The sequence below is a fragment of the Marmota marmota genome, unplaced genomic scaffold, assembly GCF_001458135.2.
Source record: "Marmota marmota marmota unplaced genomic scaffold, marMar, whole genome shotgun sequence".
Taxonomy (NCBI): Eukaryota; Metazoa; Chordata; class Mammalia; order Rodentia; family Sciuridae; genus Marmota; species Marmota marmota.
Window position 1 is genome coordinate 11,077,370 of NW_026000068.1, and position 19,317 is coordinate 11,096,686.

The following is a 19,317-nucleotide window of genomic DNA, read 5'->3' on the forward strand; positions in this document are numbered from 1 at the left end:
TGGGGGGGTCTTTGTCTTTAAGAGAAATTTTTTCATACATATATTTTATTATTTTTGTAAATAATAAAACATTTTATGTTACAAAAATTTCAGAAACTATAATACACCATCTTCACATATCTTATTTCATATAATGTATCTTCAAACAAAAATGTATTGATAGCTGGGCACTATGGTGCACACCCGTCAGCCCAACAGCTCAAGAGGCTGAGACAGAAGGATCGTAAATTCAAAGCAAGCCTCAGTGAAAGCGAAGTACTAAGTAACCCAGTAAGACCCTCTCTCTAAATAAAATACAAAACAGAGCTGGGGATGTGGTTCAGTGGTCTAGTGCTCGAGTTCAATCCAGGTATCAAAAAAAAAAAAAAAAAAAGAAGTATTGAGAATGGCAATGTTGGTGTTGCGTGTTATATATTTTGTCATAATATAAAATCTTTACATGATATTTAACTATAAAATTTGTGGTTGTTTCATCAAGTCTCCTGATATTGAGTTCTTTATTGTGAGACATTTTAATTGCAAATAGCATTTAACACTCCTCATTCCAATGACTTAGAAACACAAATGCCATCAGCCACTACTCTGTCCTGGCAGCCTTCATAACAGGTGTAACATGTCCTTGAGAAAGCAGAACCCCACCCGCCTACCCTCCACTCCAAGCCAGTGTTTCCTGTCACTCTTCCTTCACACCCTGTGCTTACCTTCTCCCTTTAGAAACTGTCAGCCAGTACCCAGACCTGTGTGTCTAGATGTCTCCCTTTCTCCTTCAGGTCTAAATTTAGATGTCACCTCCTCAAAGCTGTATTTCCTTATGGCCCAATCAAATTAGGTCTCTGCAGGAAACCAGCATCCAGGGTAGAGATGCTGCTCCAGAACACCTGGACCATGGTTCTGCTGGGTCCCCTGATGGGGACACAGCCTCACTAATGCTGAGTTGGTACAACGTTTGCCAACATTCCCTGTAAAGGACATTCAGTGAAGGCTGGGGTAAGTTTCTGAGAAATAGTCATGTACGCCCCATGCATTAAAGGGCAGTTCATCATGAGGCAATATTTTACCTTTTTTTCCTTAATTCTGGAAGGATCTTACTTTCATAAAAGGGTCACAGCAGCAGCAGGTGATACATGGGAAACCAAGCCAGGATGAGCAGCAGCTGCTCCAACTCAGGAGAGCACCCCACTACTTTTAAGCTTTGTGCCCTTAGTTAAAAATAAAGTGGGGGCACAGGAGCTTGGCTTCTTCTAGTTCATCCATGACACCACTAAAATGCTGCAGCCTCTCCTGTTACTTTCACTATGGCATCCAGTATTTTCCTTCCTATAGCCTACACATGTAGTGCTATACACGCAGAAATTGAGGTTATGTATAAGTGCATACCAGAATAATTGCTTGTTTTCTGTATCTGCTCCTGTTGGGTGCATTCTGTGAGGTTAGGCATGGTAAAATGGTTTCTTCACCACTGCTCCAGCAGTGTGCCTGATACACGGGAGGCATGAAATAAACTTTTGACTCAATCCTTGTTGAGGAAGGTGAAACGGGCTGCTCTATCACTATCAATGGCACCAGCTCCCTTGCAGTGGTTTGCCCCACATTCAAGACAGTCAGGGACCCTCGAACATCTGGCAGAGTCAACCAATGGCCCTTTCCTGCCCACCTGAGCAGCTGGGGTAGAACCACGGATGCAAGGGGCCTCAGAGACATTCCCCGTTAAACTCATTCCTAAGATGTTTGATTGAGTTGCTTCCTGGGGTCCTTCTCTATGTTGGGTCTCCAAGATTTGCACATCCAGGCCAAGAGCTATATATCACAAAATTATATGAATTGTACATTTTCTAATTATTTAACCAAAATACCCTTTTTAAAGCTTATTTCTAGATCCTTGATGGCAGTTACCCCCCTTTCTAATAAACAATTCAACTCAGACATTTATTAACAATCTTTTATTAATTTGTATCTTGCTCACATTTTCATTATTTGCTCTTAAAAACAAAATGATTGATTTAATCACAATTCACACGAATCAACTAATACACTAATCCATACCAAAGGAAGCTGTTTAAATGAGAACAGTATCACCCAAAAAGAGCAGAAGTCATATCAACTTCTCAAGCCTAAATCTCATCATAATTAGCATAAAATAATGGGATTGGTCACAGACCATAGCCTAATGAAGGGGACCAGCACCTGTCTCCTGGCAGGCCCACCTCCATAAAACCTGTTATCACAGAGAAATATGCAGTTAGCAGATCTGGAGCTAACCAAACATCTGAAAACCACAATTCTAACTTAATACTGACCAATTTTTCTAGACAATAGTTTATAGATGAAGCAGTTCATAATTTGCAACAAATTTAAAGTAAAATGAATGAAAAAAATCTTTACATAATGTTTTTCCTACTTAATAAAAGCCCTTGTGAAATACCCACAGACTATAAGACATTTATCTTCTTCCTATATTTTCTTCTTATTATTATATTTTTTCAAGTCAATTGTTTTCTTAATTGTGCCATCTCACCTGACTTTATTTTTCCATGTTATTGCCTGATTTTTGCTACAGTGATAATAATAGTGTGTGTGCTACATATTTTGTGACCTATATCTTTCACTTAATCCTGTGTTTGCCATCTCCACATTATGAAATTTTCAATAAAGCATAGCTTTACTATCGAGTATTTAGGGCACTCCAATTTTTTTCTCTTGTTAAATATAACTCTATAAGTCATTTGCTTTCAGTTATTTAAATTGTTTCCTTGATGGAGAGAAAATAAGAATCAAAGAATGTGAACATGTTAATGGTTCATTCTCTGTTTATTTTATAAAATGGTTGGGTCAATTTACATGGCCCTAGAAATTTCAGAGTGTGTCAGTTTTACAGACACCACACTGTGATTCACTTTCAACTATTTTTTTTTTTAGTTATGAGACATCAATTAGTTACTAATTACTAATTATAAGTGGGATTAAACATTCTTTCGAATGTTTATTTTATAGGTTTACATGAATAATCTATTGACATTCTTAACCCATTCTATTTCCTTCCATTTTCAAAAGACCTTTTTAATTAGCTGCTTAAAGCCCTGAAAATAAATCTCTTAACCTGACCCAAATGTAAACAGCAATAGAAGCAAAATCTGCAAAAACTTACTGTGCTACCTTAGAGAACCTGAATACCTTATGCTTAATATAGTGGATTAATCTAGTGTAGATCTGAGGGCCAATTTTATTAGGAGGTTGTAGATTTTGCTTTTAAATGACTAAAAAAAAAATTTAAACAAATACAGAGTTTGGTCACTAACAATGAATAGGTAAATGTACCTAAATGTACCAATGAATAGGTAAATTAACCTCAACATCCAAGGAGTGGGGGGAGGCTATGCATCCATTAATGGCAGGAGAAACCTGATTCATACACTGTCCAGCGCTTCAGGGAATAAAAGTAAGGATGATGTAGGTTTTACATCCGGACACTCCCACATTACTTGACATCACAGAGGAGGGCGACTCCTCGGAGTACCCAGTGTTCCGGGACCTGGGCAGTCCTGAGATCCACCGCTGCAATGTAGTTTAAATCTGTTCGAACTGGCTTCTTGTAGATGGGGCAGGAGTAAAACCGAGGATCTCTTACACCTACAAAACGTTTGTAAGAGAAAGGAACTTGGTGAATTTCTGATCTGAACAGCTCGGAGTGCAGCATGCACACTGAAGGGCATTCCAAAGACAAATGGGTTTGATAGGATGGGGGAGATTCCTCCAGTGGTCATACAACTCTGGTTTGTGAAGTAGATTCTGTCACCCTGGGTGTGGCAAGATATCCAGCCAAGTTTAGATGGACCCTGCTGGTTCCCTGCCTCATGACCTTGTCAGTAACCCCTGTCCACGTGGGTCCTCTCATTTCTGCCTGCCAAGTCAACAGTACCCTCCAGGCATTCTCTTTGACCTCCACACCAAATCTTGTGGTGTGGAGGTCAAAGAGCACTACCTGCTTCTGTTCCCCCAGGCCTTGCCTTTGGTATAAGGGGCCTGCGCCTTAATCAGACATCCAGCACTAGTGAACAACATTTCACCATCATTATTATTTAAAAATCTCTTCTTCAACCATCTATACCATAGTCCACATCACGTTTAAACCACTAGACAGGTGTGCCCTGGCCAAATCAGGTATTGTGGAATCCCTTTATACGTAGAGAGAAATGGTACAGTCCAGCTCCCAGAGATTTGATTCTCCCTTTGGGAAGTAAAATAAATAGTTTCTAAAATTATGCATGCAATGAAGACAATCCATGGATGTCCATCCTTCAAAGATCTTCTCTAATGCATTTGTGCCTAACCATGGACTTTTTCTGTCCAGCCTTGGAAACTCCATGTTCAGGGACAGATTTAGTCTGTACTGTTTTTCTTAAAGTGGGCCTGCATGAATTAGCACGCACAATTCATGCAGGCCCACTTTAAGAAAAAAAGGAAAAACAATTCACAAATACAAAATTGGGCTTTGGAAGAAACCTCTGCCTGTGAGCAGCCTGGAGGTTTAAGCTTCATTAGCTTCTGGTAAAAGAAGAACACCCTGCCCAAGGTCTTTTATCTGTACATTCTCCTATCATCCATCTCAGGAAGTAGATTATTTTATGTTCTCTTCCAGATTATAAATTATTTTAGGACAAAAGTTGTGTCTGCACTCATCCTCCCATAACTGTGGAAAGCCAGTGCAACATTATAAAGGTTTCTCTTATAACTATTGAGGTGAAGTCATGTTTGACCAGGGGAATAACTCAGCTCTGGTGAATTAGTATAACAAACACAGGCACTAAAACATGGAAACAGTAACTGTAAATGCACTGTTGGTATGTCAGAGTCACTGAATTTTCTTCCCAGAATTAATTAGCTGAATAATTTATCTTCTTTGTAACAAATGAAAAAAGCAAAGCAATCAGAAGTTAAAGCCTTATTATTTGACCCAATAAAATCTTCAACCTGCTACGCCATGTGTTTTTAATCACCCACTATAAATTAAGTCACTTTTATTAGAAGTTAAAATATTTGAGTATAATAATATTATACATAAATTTCACTATAAAATAAATATTCTAAAACAGTGATTCTACCCTCAGAGGAAGTCTGCCAATATCTAGAGACATTTTGGGTTATCATAACCATGGGCTTGCTACATGCATCTAATGGGTAGAAGTAGACATGCTACTGACACCTTATAACAAACAGGATAGCTCCCCATAGCAGGCAGTTATCCAGACCAAAATATTCATAGTAACAAGACTGAGAAACTGCTCTAAAACAAGAAAATCATAGAATTTTTTAGTATTTTAAAAGTGTGCTTACTGAATCCCATAAAATTAATCATTAGAAACAACCTAAAATAATATAAAACCTAATTCTTAAGTTTAGTCTTATTTTTTCAATTACTATGAGGATATCACTGGTAATCCTAATTAGATAAACATACATATGTATAAATATAGTTTTCTGATCAAGCAAATGAATGCCAGTGAAGCATGGAATGCTAATTATATTGATACATTTAAATCCTTTAATCTTAGGATCTATAAATATGCAATAAACATATAACTAATTGTTCTTCTTGCTGCAAACTTGATTAACAACCATTTCATAAATCTTGAAGTAAGCCATCAGAGTCGTAAGGATAATTCCAATAATTATGCCTTGTGAAATATTTGGCTACTTGGACTTTAATCCAAAAGAAATTTGGAATTATTTTTAAAAATTCTTTGTAATAAATAGATTAAAAAGGTATTTCTCTAAAATACTTGTCCAATTTTATTATTTTTAATTGTTTCAGACCTAAAGGTGTCCATGCCAACTCACAGCATGCAGAAAACTTCTGCACCAGGATTAGAAGTCACTGAAAAAATAATTCCAGAGTAAAACTGCTGACAGACGCTGAACAACCAGGTGAACAGGTGATCTGCAGCCATTCCCCTGCTCAACAAATAACTCTGAAGACAAAAATAAGCATGCTAGCTAGGTAGAACAAATCAGTACATATGTTCCAAGCCTTAGGGTTCCAGAAAGAGACACGGAGAGAAGGAGATGTGAAAACTGGTGAGCTCTACACTTAGCATCCTAAAGGTTTCAGTAAAACACCTTGAGAGAATTTCATTTTCTGACTACATAAGTTCCTTACCAACCCTAAATCTTTATCCACACAGTAATGTGCATTGCATATATTCCTGCCCATAGCCCAGGTGAACAAGTTACACAGCGTCTCTGGATAACCTTGGAATCGTTCCCTTAGTTAACCTCCCTTTTGTTAATAACATTTAAATGACTAGGCAGTTCACTCTTCAGCCTGGTATTTCTTTTAATCCTTTAAAAATCACATCATTTGGCACACACCGCTGCCGCAGATGCCACTGCCGTGCCTGGAGATTTCTTCTCTGGGCACTGCCTCGGTTGCCTCGGTTGCCTACAATGCTACTTCCCACAATACTTCCGTGGTCCCTGCAAGTGAATCAAAAAATCTGTCAATCAACTGCTGCATGCACCGCTACTGCCATTACTGCCACCTTTGATTCCGATGCTGGCAGCCTGAGGTTGCCTGGAGGTCTTCTTTCTGAGTGCTACTGCCACAGAAGATGCCCTAAATGCAACCAAAGCTGACACTGCTGCTGACCCCCAGAGACCACTTGGTGATGCTGCCCCCACAAGCTGCCGTTGCAACTGCCGCGACAGCTAGCCCTGCTGCTGACCCACTGCCTGCTGCCAACGACCACCCACTATCACTGCTACCATGGCCTAGAAGACTGCTTTGGGGAGATTCCAGGTTTGGTTGCATGTGACTGCACCCATTTTGGGTCACCAGCCATGGCCTGGGGCCCAGATGCCAGCAGGTTTACCACCACAAGAGCCTCTGTCTGGGAACTCCTGCAGGTCCTGTGTGGGGGTGCCTGCAGGTTTGGAGGAGCCTGGGGTCTTCCTGCTGAGAGTGCTGCTGGCCCTTGGTCTTGCTGCTCCATCCCGGGGTTGCTCCTTTGCATGAGTGTACCCCTAGTGGTCTCTCTGCAATAGAAGCAGCTTTGATATCTAGTTTCAGATTTGAAGATGAAATTAAAACATTCCATGATAAACAAAAACTGAAGGAATTCACAGCTAGAAGGCCTACACTACAGAGCATTCTCAACAAAATATTCCATGAGGATGAAGTGAAAAAAAAAAAAAAGTGAAAACAGCAAAAGGAGGCTCTACACTAAAGGGACATTCAACCAAATGAGAAAGTAAGACAAATCAAAAACCAGAAGTAAATCAAAATGACAGGGAATACAAATCACATCTCAATAACAACCTTGAATATTAACAGCCTAAACTCGTCAATCAAAAGACATAGATTGGCAGATTGGATTAAAAAGCAATACCAAACAATACTCTGTCTTCAAGAGACTCACCTCATGGGCAAAGACATCCACAGGCTGAAGGTAAAAGGATGGGAATAAACTTATCACTCATATGAACTGTGTAAACAAGCAGGGGTTTCCATCCTCATCTCAGATAAAGTAGACTTCAACCCAAAGTTAACCAGAAGAGACAAAGAAGAACATTTCATATTTTGTAAGGTAAATATATATCAGTATTTCTATTTTATTGGAGTATTAATTTTATGACATAATAATTATAAGTATTTATGCCCCAAACAATGGAGCATCTGTGTACATCAAACAGACCCTTCTCAATTTCAAGAGTCAAATAGACCCCAACACAATAACACTGGGTGACTTTAACACACCTCTCTCACTGCTAGACAGATCTTCCAAACAAAAACTAAATAAGGAAACTATAGATCTAAATAATGCAATCAATAATTTAGACTTAATAGACATATATAGACTATGTCATCCATCAATGAGCAAATATACTTTTTTCTCAGCAGCACATGGTTCCTTCTCTAAAACAGACCATATCTTATGCCACAAAGCAACTCTTAGTAAATACAAAAAAAAAAAAATAGAGATAATACTGTCAGACCACAGTGGAATAAAATTAGAAATCAACAATAAAATAAAAATAGAAGTTACTGTAACAAATGGAGAATAAATAATATACAATTGAATGACAAATTGATAGTAGACGAAATCAAGGATGCATTAAAAGAATAAAAAGTCACCAAATAAATGACCTAACACTACATCAAAGTCCTAGAAAAAGAAGAACAAATCAACACCAAAAGCAGTAGAAGACAGGGAATAATTAAAATCAGAGCTGAAATAAATGAAATCAAAACAAAAGAAACAAATAGAAATTGACAAAAAAATTGGTTCTTTGAAAAAATAAATAAATAAAATAGATAAACCCCTGGCCATGCTAACTAAACAAGGAAAAAGAGAGAAAACTCAAATTACTAAAATACAAGATTCAGAAGGAAATATCACAATGGACACATCTGAAATACAGAGGATAATTAGAAACTATTTTGAAAATTAATACTTCAATAAAATAGAAAATAATGAATATATCAACAAATTTGTAGAGACATATGACCTACCCAAACTAAATGAGGAGGTCATACGTGATTTAAACAGATAATTTCAAGTAATGGAATAGAAAATGCCATCAAAACCTACCAACCAAGAAAAGGACAGGACCAGCTGTATTCTCCACAGAGTTCTACAAGATTCTCAAAGAAGAATTAACACCAATATTCCTCAAGGTATTCCATGAAATAGAAAAGGGGGGAACCCTTCCGAACTCATTCTATCAGGCTAACATCACACTGATACCAAAACCAGACAAAGATACATCAAGGAAAGAGAACTTCAGGTCAATATTCCTGATGAACATAGATGCAAAAATTCTCAATAAAATTCTGGCAAATCGCATACAAAAACATATTAAAAAGAAATGATGCAGGGGTAGTTCAACACATGGAAATCAATGAACGTAATTCTTCATATTAATAGACTTAAAAACAAGAATCCTATGATCATCTCAATTGATGCAGAAAAAGCACTTGAGAAAATACAGCACACTTTCATGTTCAAAACACTAGAAAAACTAGAGATAGTTTTTTAATTTTAAATTTTAATTTTAATACCTCAACATTTTAAAAGCTATATATGCTAAACCCAAGGCCAGCATAATTCTAAATGGAAAAATAAATAAAAGTATTCCCTCTAAAAACTGGAACAAGACAAGGATGTCCTCTTCCACCTCTTCTATTCAACCTCATCCTTGAAACTCTAGCCAGAGCAATTAGACAAAAGAAAGAAATTAAAGGGATACAAATAAGTAAAGATGAATTCAAACTATCACTATTTGCTGATGATGTGATTCTATATCTAGAAGATCCAAAAAATTTCACTAGAAAACTTCCAAAACTAATAAATGAATTTAGCAAAGAAGAAGGATACAAAATCAATACCCACAAATCAAACACATTCCTATATATCAGCAATGAATCCACTGAAAGAGAAATTAGGAAAACCACCCCATTCACAATAGCCTAAAAAAAAATACCTGGGAATCAATCTAACAAAAGAGGTGAAAGACCTCTACAATAAAAACTACCAGAACACTAAAGAAAGAAATTGAAGAAAAACTCAGAAGATGGAAAGATCTCCATGAACCTGGATAGGCAGAATTATTATTGTCAAAATGGCCATATTACCAAAAGCATTATACAGATTTAATGCAATTCCTATTAAAATCCCAATGACATTCTTCATAGAAATAGAATGAAATTTATTTGGAAAAACAAGTGACCCAGAATAGCTAAAGCAATCCTTAGCAAGAAAAGTGAAGCAGGAGGCATCACAATACCAGACTTTAAACTATACTACAGAGCTATAGTAATAAAAATATCATGTTATTGGCACCAAAATAGACTTGTAGACCAATGGTACGGAATAGAGGACACAGAGACAAACCCACATAAATATGGTTATATCATACTAGACAAAGGTGCCAAAACATTCACTGGAGAAAAGAGTCTATTCAACAAATGGTGCTGGCAAAACTGGAAATCTATATGTAGTAAAATGAAATTAAACCTCTATCTCTCACCCTGCACAAAAGTCAACTCAAAGTGGATCAAAGACTTAGGCACTAGAACAGAGACCCTGAGCCTAATAGAAAAAAACAAGCCCAAATCTTCACCACATCAGCCTAAGATCTGACTTCCTTAACAAGAATCCTAAAGCACAAGAAGTAAAATGAAGAATTGATAAATGGGATGGACTCAAGTTAAAAAGCTTCTTCTCAGCAAAGGAAAAAATTAATGAAGTAAGGAGAGAGCCTATAGATTGGGAAAAAGCTTTACCAAATGCACCTCTGGTAAAGAAATCTCTAGGTTATGTAAAGAACTCACAAAACACCACCACAGAAACAAATAACCCAATCGATCAATGGGCTAAGGAACTTAACAGATACTTCACAGAAGAAATACAATTGATCAATATATGTAAAAGTGTTCAAAATCTCTAGCAATTAGAGAAATGCAAGTTAAAACTACATTAAGAATTCATCTCACTCCTGTCAGAATGGCAATCATCAAGAATACAGGCAACAATAAATGTTGGCAAGGATGTGGAGAAAAAGGTTACACTCATACATTGCTGATGGGACTACTAATTGGTGCACCCACTATTGAAAGCAGTATGGAGATCCTCAGAATACTGGGAAAGGAATCACCATGTGACCCAGCTATCCCACTCCTCAGTTTATACACAAAGGACTTAAAATCAACATACTATAGCAATGCAGCCACATCAATGTTTATAGCAATTCAATTCACAATAGCTAAACTATGGAACCAACCTAGGTATACCTCAATAGATGAATGGATAAAGAAAATGTGGTATATATACTCAATGGAATATTACTCAGCTTTAAAGAAGAGTGAAATTATGGCATTCATCAGTGAATGGATGGAGTTGGAGAATATCATATAAACAAAAGAAGCCAATCCCACAAAACCAAAGGCTAAATGTTTAATATGTGGATACTAATTCACAATAAGGCAGGGGTCACTAGAGAAGAATAGCGTTATGTTAGATTAGGTAGAGAGAAGTGATGGGAGGGGAGGGGAGGGGATGTGGGGATAGGAAAGATAGTAGAATGAAACAGACATTATTACTTTATGTATATATGTGACTGCATGACCAATATGATTCTGCAACATGTACACTCAGAGAAATGAGAAATTATATCCCATCTATGTATGATATATCAAAGTGCATAAATGCATTCTACTGTCATGTATAACTAATTAAATCAAATTGTAAAATCAATTAATAAAAAATCATGTCATTTAGCAAAAATGATTTCCATGCATGTATGAATTTGTCAGGATGAACCCAGCTACTATGTATAACTATGAAGCTCTAATAATAATAACAACGAATAAATAAATATTTTAAAATTAAAAAAAAAAGGAAACCAGGATTTGGGCGCTGAGTGTATTCATTGCTGTTGGGTTGTCATTGCTTCTAGGTCCTCCCAAGGGACAGAGCCTGGAAATAAAAGCATGCATACAAACCCATGTGGAAAAAAATTCATGTCAGTTAAAATGTTAATAATAGTAACAATGTTAGAATTATTTATTCTGTGCCTCCTATGTGTGACAGCATACTTCCACTTTTTCAACAGCTCTATGTGGTGGGTACTGTTATTAATCTTTTTACAACTAGGCACAGTGGCACCCGCCTATAATCCTGGTGGCTCAGGAGGCTGAGAAAGGAGGATCACAAGTTCAACGCCAGGCTCAGCAAAAAACGAGTCATAAACAACTCAGTGAGACCCTGTTTCTAAATAAAATACAAAATAGGACTGGGGATGTGGCTTAATGGTTGAGTGCCCCTGAGTTCATCCTTGGTTACCCCCCTCCCCCCCACAAAAAAAAAAACATTTTACGGATTAGAAAAGCTAAACACAAGGAGGGTGAGTGACTTGTCCAGGAATCAAGCGTGGCCAGAAGGGATCCACAGCCTGCACTGGCGAACCTCTGGGTCTTTCCAGACAGATGTGAAAATGAAGCAGAGATAACTGATACCTGAGTTCAACCTGTGGCACGTAGGAGATTCCTCCAAAGTCACGTGACTGATCACTAGGTTCTGTAGCCAGGAGAACAGCTCTAACATCCCAGCCCCGACTTCACATTCCTCCACCAAAGAACAGGGGTGTGAGCCCTTGAGCCTTCATCAAGAGGGAGGACAAGGGGGAGGCCATGGGAAGGAGGCTTGGGGTCAGGGCTCCCTCCATCTGTGCCTCCCAGTGCCGACAGTGTACTTCACTGGGTGTCTAAGAAGAATGTGACCCAACCTTCAACATGCAAGGAAGAAGTCCTCCTGTTGAGGGCAGACTCTATTTTCAAGCTGCAACTGGATTCTAAGAGGGCTCTCTCCGTACAGTCTTATGTGGTGAGCCGTTCTAATTAGACCGTGGCCGCCATTAGAAGATGGCGCCGGCTTCCACTGTGGCCTGGGATAAACAACTCCTTTTATGGAGAGTTGGCACGCAATCCCTTCCCACCCTATGAGAAAGGTCCACGTGGCAGCTTAGGATTGGTATGCGGGAGGCTTTATTAGGCTGTGCTTGGGCGCTCGGCGGGGGGTCGCTAGAAGATGATACATGAATCAAGGCCTGAATAAACTGCTGAAAGAAGAATCCTGTGTCGTGTTTTCCCTTGCTGGCGAGGGGTCGAGACAGTCTTAAGCTGAACACGCTCCACACTTCTTGTTGTTGTTGTTTCAAGATTTGAGACTGGAAGTATAGCTCGGTGGCAGAATGCCTGCCTGACACATGCAAAGCCCAGGGTTTGATTCCCCAGCACAAGAAAAAAAAGACTCAAAGTATAAAAGAGGGTTTGGAATTATTGAAATTAACAAATGTACCATAAGGAATAAAAATTGTTATCAGGTTTTTAGAATTAATAGTATTAATAGTATTAATAGCCCTATTAGTTTAATCAAAATTAAAATTACTAGGAACTATTCTGGGCCTCTTATTTTTTCAAATAAATTTCATGACGGCTTTTTCTATTTCTGTGAAGAATATCATGGAAATTTAGATGGGAATTGCATTGAATCTGTACAGAGCTTTTGGTGGTATGGCCATTTTGATAATATTGATTTTGCCTGTCCAAGAACATGAGAGGTCTTTCCAGCTTCTGAGGTGTTCCTTAATTTCTTTCTTTAATGTTGTGTAGGTTTCATTGTAGAGATCCTTTGCCTCTTTTGTTAGATTGATTCCTAAGGATTTAGTTTTTTTGCAAGCTATTATGAATAAGATGGTTTTCTTATTCATCATTTTCTGATTCATCATTGGAGTATAGGAATGCAATTGATTTATGGGTGTTCTTCTTGTATCCTGCTACTTTGCTATTTATTTATGAGTTCTAGAAGTTTTTCTGGTGGAGATTTTTAATTCTTCTAAATATAGAATCATGTCATTGGCAAACAGAGCTGGTTTGAACTCTTCTTTTCCTATTTATATCCCTTTAGTTTCTTTATTTTGCCTAATTGCTCTGGCTAGAATTCCAAGGACAATCTTAGATAGAAGTGGTAAAAGTGGGCATCATTGTCTGTTTTTAGGAGGAATGCTTTCAGCTTTTCTCCATTTAGAATGATGTTGGCCTTGGGTTCAGAATATGTAGCTTTTACAATGTTGAAGTATGTCCCCACTATTCTAGTTTTTCCAGTATTCTAAACATGAATGGATGTTGTAGTTTGTCAAATGCTTTTTCTACATCTATTGAGATAATCATGTGAGAAATATGAATCAGGAGGCTTCATATTTCACAATTCCAGACTTTAAATTATACTACAAATTATATTATAAACAGCATGGTATTGGCATCGAAACAAGCAAGAGGACCAATGGAACAGAATAGAAGACACAGAGAATATAAACCCACATCAATATAGTTGCCTCATACAAGACAAAGGAGCCATAAACATATACTGGAGAAAAGATCACCCCTTCAACAAATGGTGCTAGGAAAACCATAAATGCATACATAACAGAATGAAAGTTGATCCATATCTGTCACCCTGCACAAAAACCAACTCTAAATGGATCAAACACCTAGGAATTAGACCAGAAATCCTGCACTTACTAGAAGAAAAGTTAGGCCCAGCACTTCAACATATTGGCATAGGAACTCACTTTCTGAACAAGACTCCTCAAGCACAAGAAATAAATTAAAAGAGGAAAAGTTTATTTGGGGACTCACAGTTTCAGAAACCTCAACCCATAGACACAGCAGACTCCATTCCTCCAGGCTCATGGAGCAGAGTGTGGCAGAGGGAAGCAGCTCACATGATGATGAGCAGAGAGAGCCTCCACTCTCCAGATACAAAATACATACCCCATAGCCACGCCCCCAGTAAACCACTTCCTTCTGCCACACCCACCTGCCTCCAGTTATGGCTCAGTTAATCCCATCTGGGATCAATTCACTGATTAGGTTAAGGTTATAACCCAGTCATTGCTCCTCCAAACTTCCTCACAGTGTTTCACATGTGAGATTGGGGGCAGGGGGCACCACATCTAAACTATAATACTCTGTGTTTGTATAACTTCTGTCCTTTCTCTTCTGCTGATTATTAGCTTCATTCCATTATGATCTGATAAGAAGCAAAAAAAATTACTTCAGTTTTTGTGAATCTGTTAAGATTTTCCTTATGGCCCAATACACAATCTTTTTTGGAAAAATGTTCTATGTGCTGGAGAAAAGAATGTGTAATCTGTAGTTGTTAAATGGAATAGTCTGAAGATGTCCATCAAGGCCAATTTAATCTGTTGTATAATTCAACTGTGATGTTTCTTTATTTTTGTCTTGATGACCCTTCTGTTGTTGAGAATGGGGTGTTGAAATCACGCACTATTATTGTACTGGGAACTTTCTCTCCCTTTACGTCTAATAGTGCTTGTGTCACAAAATTGGGTATGCTGACATTCCGTACATATAAATTTACAATTGTTATATCTTCTTGATAAATTGTTCCATTTATCAATATGTAATAATGACCTTGTCTATTCTGATTTTGACTGAAAGTCTATTTAATTAGATATGCATATGGCTACATTTGTATAAATATGTCAAAATATACTGTCGTATATTTCTAAAAGGAATAAAATTTTAAAATTTGTAAAACTAAAAACTGATGACAAAGATTAATGCATCATCTTTCTGACAGCTACTTGAATTCATTATATAGTGTATCCTTTACATTCTTTAAAAGGAAATAATTTTAATAAGAATAGAATGATAAAGTAATAATATTTTAATTTTAAAAAGATTCCATTTGCTCAAGATATCATTTTCTATTCTTTTACTTTCAGTCTGGAAATGTAGGTGGGGTAAGTTTCTTAAAGGCAGCATAATGTTGGGTCTTATGTTTTAAATCCAGTCAGCAAATCTGCATCTTTTAGTTAAATAATTAATACCATTTACATTCAGGGCAATTATTGAAATGTGTCTACACATGCCTGTCATTTTGTCGTTTCTCTTCTGGTTGTTTTAAATACTCCATTCATTTCTTCCTCTCTTATTCATCTTAGAGGCTTGGTTGTTTTCTGTATTAATGTTTGATTCTTTTCTAATCATCATTTGCTTAGCTGTACTTCTCAGGAGATCTACTTTTTTCCTGTGCTCTCATACTTGTGTTTATCTTGCTTCCTCTCCTGGATATAACATTCCCTTGCTTAATAGTCACAAATTTCCTTAGTTTATACATGGAATGTCTCTTTTTCTTCCTTGATTCTGAAGGATATCTTTGCCAGCTATGGTAATTTAGGTTGGTAGCTATTTTCTTTCAGGACTTGACATACCATGTTCTCCCAGCCTCTAGAGTTTCTGCTGAGAAATCTTGTTATTCCGAAGGGTTTGCTTTTAGATTTCGTTTGGTGTTAATCTCTTCCAGCTTTCAATATTATTTCTTTGTTCTGTACTTTTAGCAGTTTAACTCTAATATCTTAAGGAGAGGTTCTTCTGGTCAATTTGTGGTTCTAAATGTCTCCTATACCTAGATGTCCACATCTGTCCCCACATTTGGGAAATGCTCTATTATTATTTCACTGAGCAGGTTTTCTATGCCTTCTGTCTATAGCTCTTCTCCTTCATCTTCTCTGATTATGTGTATGTTTGGTCTTTTAATGCTGTCTCATATATCTGGTATGTTCTGTTCATTTTCCTTATGTATTTTTTTTTCTTTATTACTATCTGAATGTAATAATTCCTCATCTTTGTCTTCAAACCCTGATATTATTTATTCTGCTTGTTCTAGTTCATTAGTAAAACTTTCAACCAAATTTTTCATCTGACTACTGTACTTTTCAGTTTTAAGATTTCTGTTTGGCTCTTTTTCTAACTTTCTATCTTTATTGAATTGCTCATTGTTGATCAATTGAATTGCTAAGGATAGTCTGCATTATGTTCTTATTTGAATCCTCCTGGAAGTCACTGATCTTTTTAAAAATCATTCCTATTTCCTTGATTTCAATATCTTTGGAATCAGTTACTAGATTATTATGAGTTTTAGAAGGAGTCATATTGTTCTTTTTTCATATTTCTTGTGTTTCGATGTTGACATTTACACATTCGTTTGGGTGAATATCTCTTCTACTTTTATGTGAGAGCCTTCTTAGTTGAGTTGAATTCCAATTGGACCTCATAGTGTAGTTCCCTGGTGGCTTCTCCAGATATGATTAGTGGATTTGGATGTGATGCATCTGTATTAGAGCCTGAGGATTCCACTTTCTCTGTAGGTCTCACAAACATGGAGTAGTTCAGGCAGCTGTGGTGTAGACCTCAGTGCATGTGGAGTGCACCCTCCTGGTTAATCCTGAAGTGGGATGGAAGCCCCTATCAGTTGTTGGGGGTTCCCTTGGACTCCGTTGACATTAGTTTACTACTTGGAAGCAATTCTGTAACTGGTTCTTCCAATCATGGTGATGGTCCTGAAGCTTTTATTCTCTGTTTAGAGGCTGTCACAGCTCCATTTGTTTTGCAAGGAGACACAGGGGCTGGGGTCACAGATCCTACTCTATGGCACTCACTTCCAGTCTTGTCAGCAACATGAGATATGATAGGAAGTGACTAATGGCAAGGCCACCCATGGGTGTGGTGCCCACAATGTTGTTTATTGCTCTCTGCTGTTGCTGTGGGGGTGAGTGTCCAGGAGCAGGACTTCAGAGGCTCTTTGCCATGCTTACTTGGGGATGGGTTGTCAGTTGGAGGCTTTTGTGTCACCATTCCTTGAAGAATCTGCCAAGGTTCCAGAGGACTAGGTCATGGCTAGAGAAAAGTGCAATTCCTCCCGGCTGGGCTGGGAACAGTTCAGTAGCCCAACACCCACTCTCTATGATTGACATGCCAGCCTCCAACCTCAGCACCACAAAGACAGAAAGGAAGCAGCTGAAGAAGAGCAGAACAACAATGAGAAGAACAATAGGAGCAATTACACAAACAGCAGAAATAAAGTTAAAAACAACAGTAGCAGCAACACCACCAATAACTAGAAAGAAGGGAAAAAATACAGAATAAAGTTAAAAATAATCCAAGGGGGGAAAGGGTAGGCGGAGAAAAGTAAGAAAAGGGAGAAAGAGAAACCAAAGATGAGCGAAAAGAGGAAACAAACACGAAGCAGCAACAATAATAAAAGCAAAAACTGGAAATGTCCTCTCCACCAAGGTGCATGAAGGAACAGAAGAGGGTGGAAACTGCACGCCTATGTGGATCAGAGCTTCTCTGTTGTCTTCCTCGGCTGTGTGCTCCTTGGACAGTCCAAAGGGCTATATTCACTTCCCTCTTCTCTCCTTTGTGGTGCTAGTCAGGGGATTAGAAGGAGTGATTTGTGGCTGGTGTCAGCTGAAATACCTCTAACTTCTTTGCACACCAGAATCAACTAGGGCACAGCACAGAGCTCCCTACAAACAAATTCTCTCCAGAGCTATTAGGGGTATGCACGTGAGAACAGGGTAGATGCTGATGTTATGGTGTCAGAATGCAGAATTTCCCAAAGCTTGGAGTCGCACCCTCAGAGGGTGCATATAACATCAGCTCTACAGCATGTCCCCATGTGCCCCTCAGGGTGGAGAGAAACTACTGAGATCTCAAAGATCCATGCTGTCTCAGAAATGGTGGTGGGTTCCTTGCAATTGCCGCCCATGGTTCTGGTGTTCCCAGTCCTGGCTCTCACACTGTCACTCATGACTGTTACTCACTCACCCCCAGGCTCTGATGGCTAGCCTGGAAAATCACCAATTCCAAAAGGAAGTGCCTTCTGTTCCTCCATGTGCAGATTCCCAAAGCTCTGAGCTCAGACAATGACAAATGCAATTCTCATACTGGCTCTGCCACTTGGTAGCCAGAAACCACTGGCAAATTACCTAGTGTTTCTAAGCTTTAACCCCACCTGGACGATGGAAATGACATATTTTAGAGTTGTTATAAAGATTAAATAAGTTAATATATGTGATGGTCCGGTATAATATGGTGTCTGGGATGTGGTAAATGTCTAAGATATTTCATATGTTCATTTTATCCCCCAACATACACACACGTGCAAAGACACTTACACACTTGCCTTCCCCTATAATAAATTCTCAGACTCATGACCTTGACAGAGTTGCAGGTTTCCCAGCTGGAAGCAGATTAACTGCTGTGGAGCCAAGGAGTCAGGAACCTCCCCTCACTCCATGACTCTCCCCAACCCAGCACACCTGACAGTCTTGGACTAGAGAGCCCTTCACGGGGCATTCTTAGAAATGCTGCCTCCCTTAGCAGGAAACAACCCGTGAGCTCCAGTAGCCCTGAGCCCTTTTATCCCCTGCTTAGGACCAGAGAGCCACCCAAGTCTTGCCTCATCCTCCGTCCAGTCACTCTCTTCCCCCACAGCTGTCTCAGCCACGGCACTGAGGTTTGTTTATAAGAGTCATTCAGTGCATATAAGAAATTGTAAAGAGACCTACCTTTATTGCATTTGCCTCTTTGCAGTTCTCTTTGACAAGACAGGATCTAGAGTTAGTGTGTGACTTCACTTACCCTCTTGGGTAATTTAGTATGATTTGGGTGATGGTTCTATGATGTCTTAGTGAAAAACACATTTTAAAATTTAGGCATATATTACTCAATTTTTAGAGTTAAGACAAACATCCAGATACCTTCTTTTTAAAAATAAGTGAACCAGGCTGGAGTTCTGGGTCAGTGGTAGAGTGCTTGCCTGTCATGTGTGAGACCCTGGGTTCAATCTTCAGCACAGCATGTAAATAAATAAATAAAACAAAAGATCCATTGACAACTAAACAATGTTTTAAAATAAACAAATAAACCAGTCTTGTATCCAAACTTGAATA

General features: G+C 38.3%; 1 protein-coding gene across 4 annotated transcripts in view; it reads right to left on the reverse strand.

Moving 5' to 3' along the window:
- Positions 1-1,925: 1,925 nt before the first annotated feature.
- Positions 1,926-19,317, reverse strand: part of Dnah5 (dynein axonemal heavy chain 5) — a 282,316-nt gene continuing 264,924 nt past the window's right edge. For all 4 annotated transcript variants that reach the window (XM_048814008.1, XM_048814007.1, XM_048814009.1 and 1 more), the window contains one exon: positions 1,926-3,627. In XM_048814008.1, the coding sequence (XP_048669965.1) occupies positions 3,476-3,627 (152 nt within the window). In that variant the 3' untranslated portion in view covers positions 1,926-3,475. The remainder of the gene's footprint in view (positions 3,628-19,317) is intronic.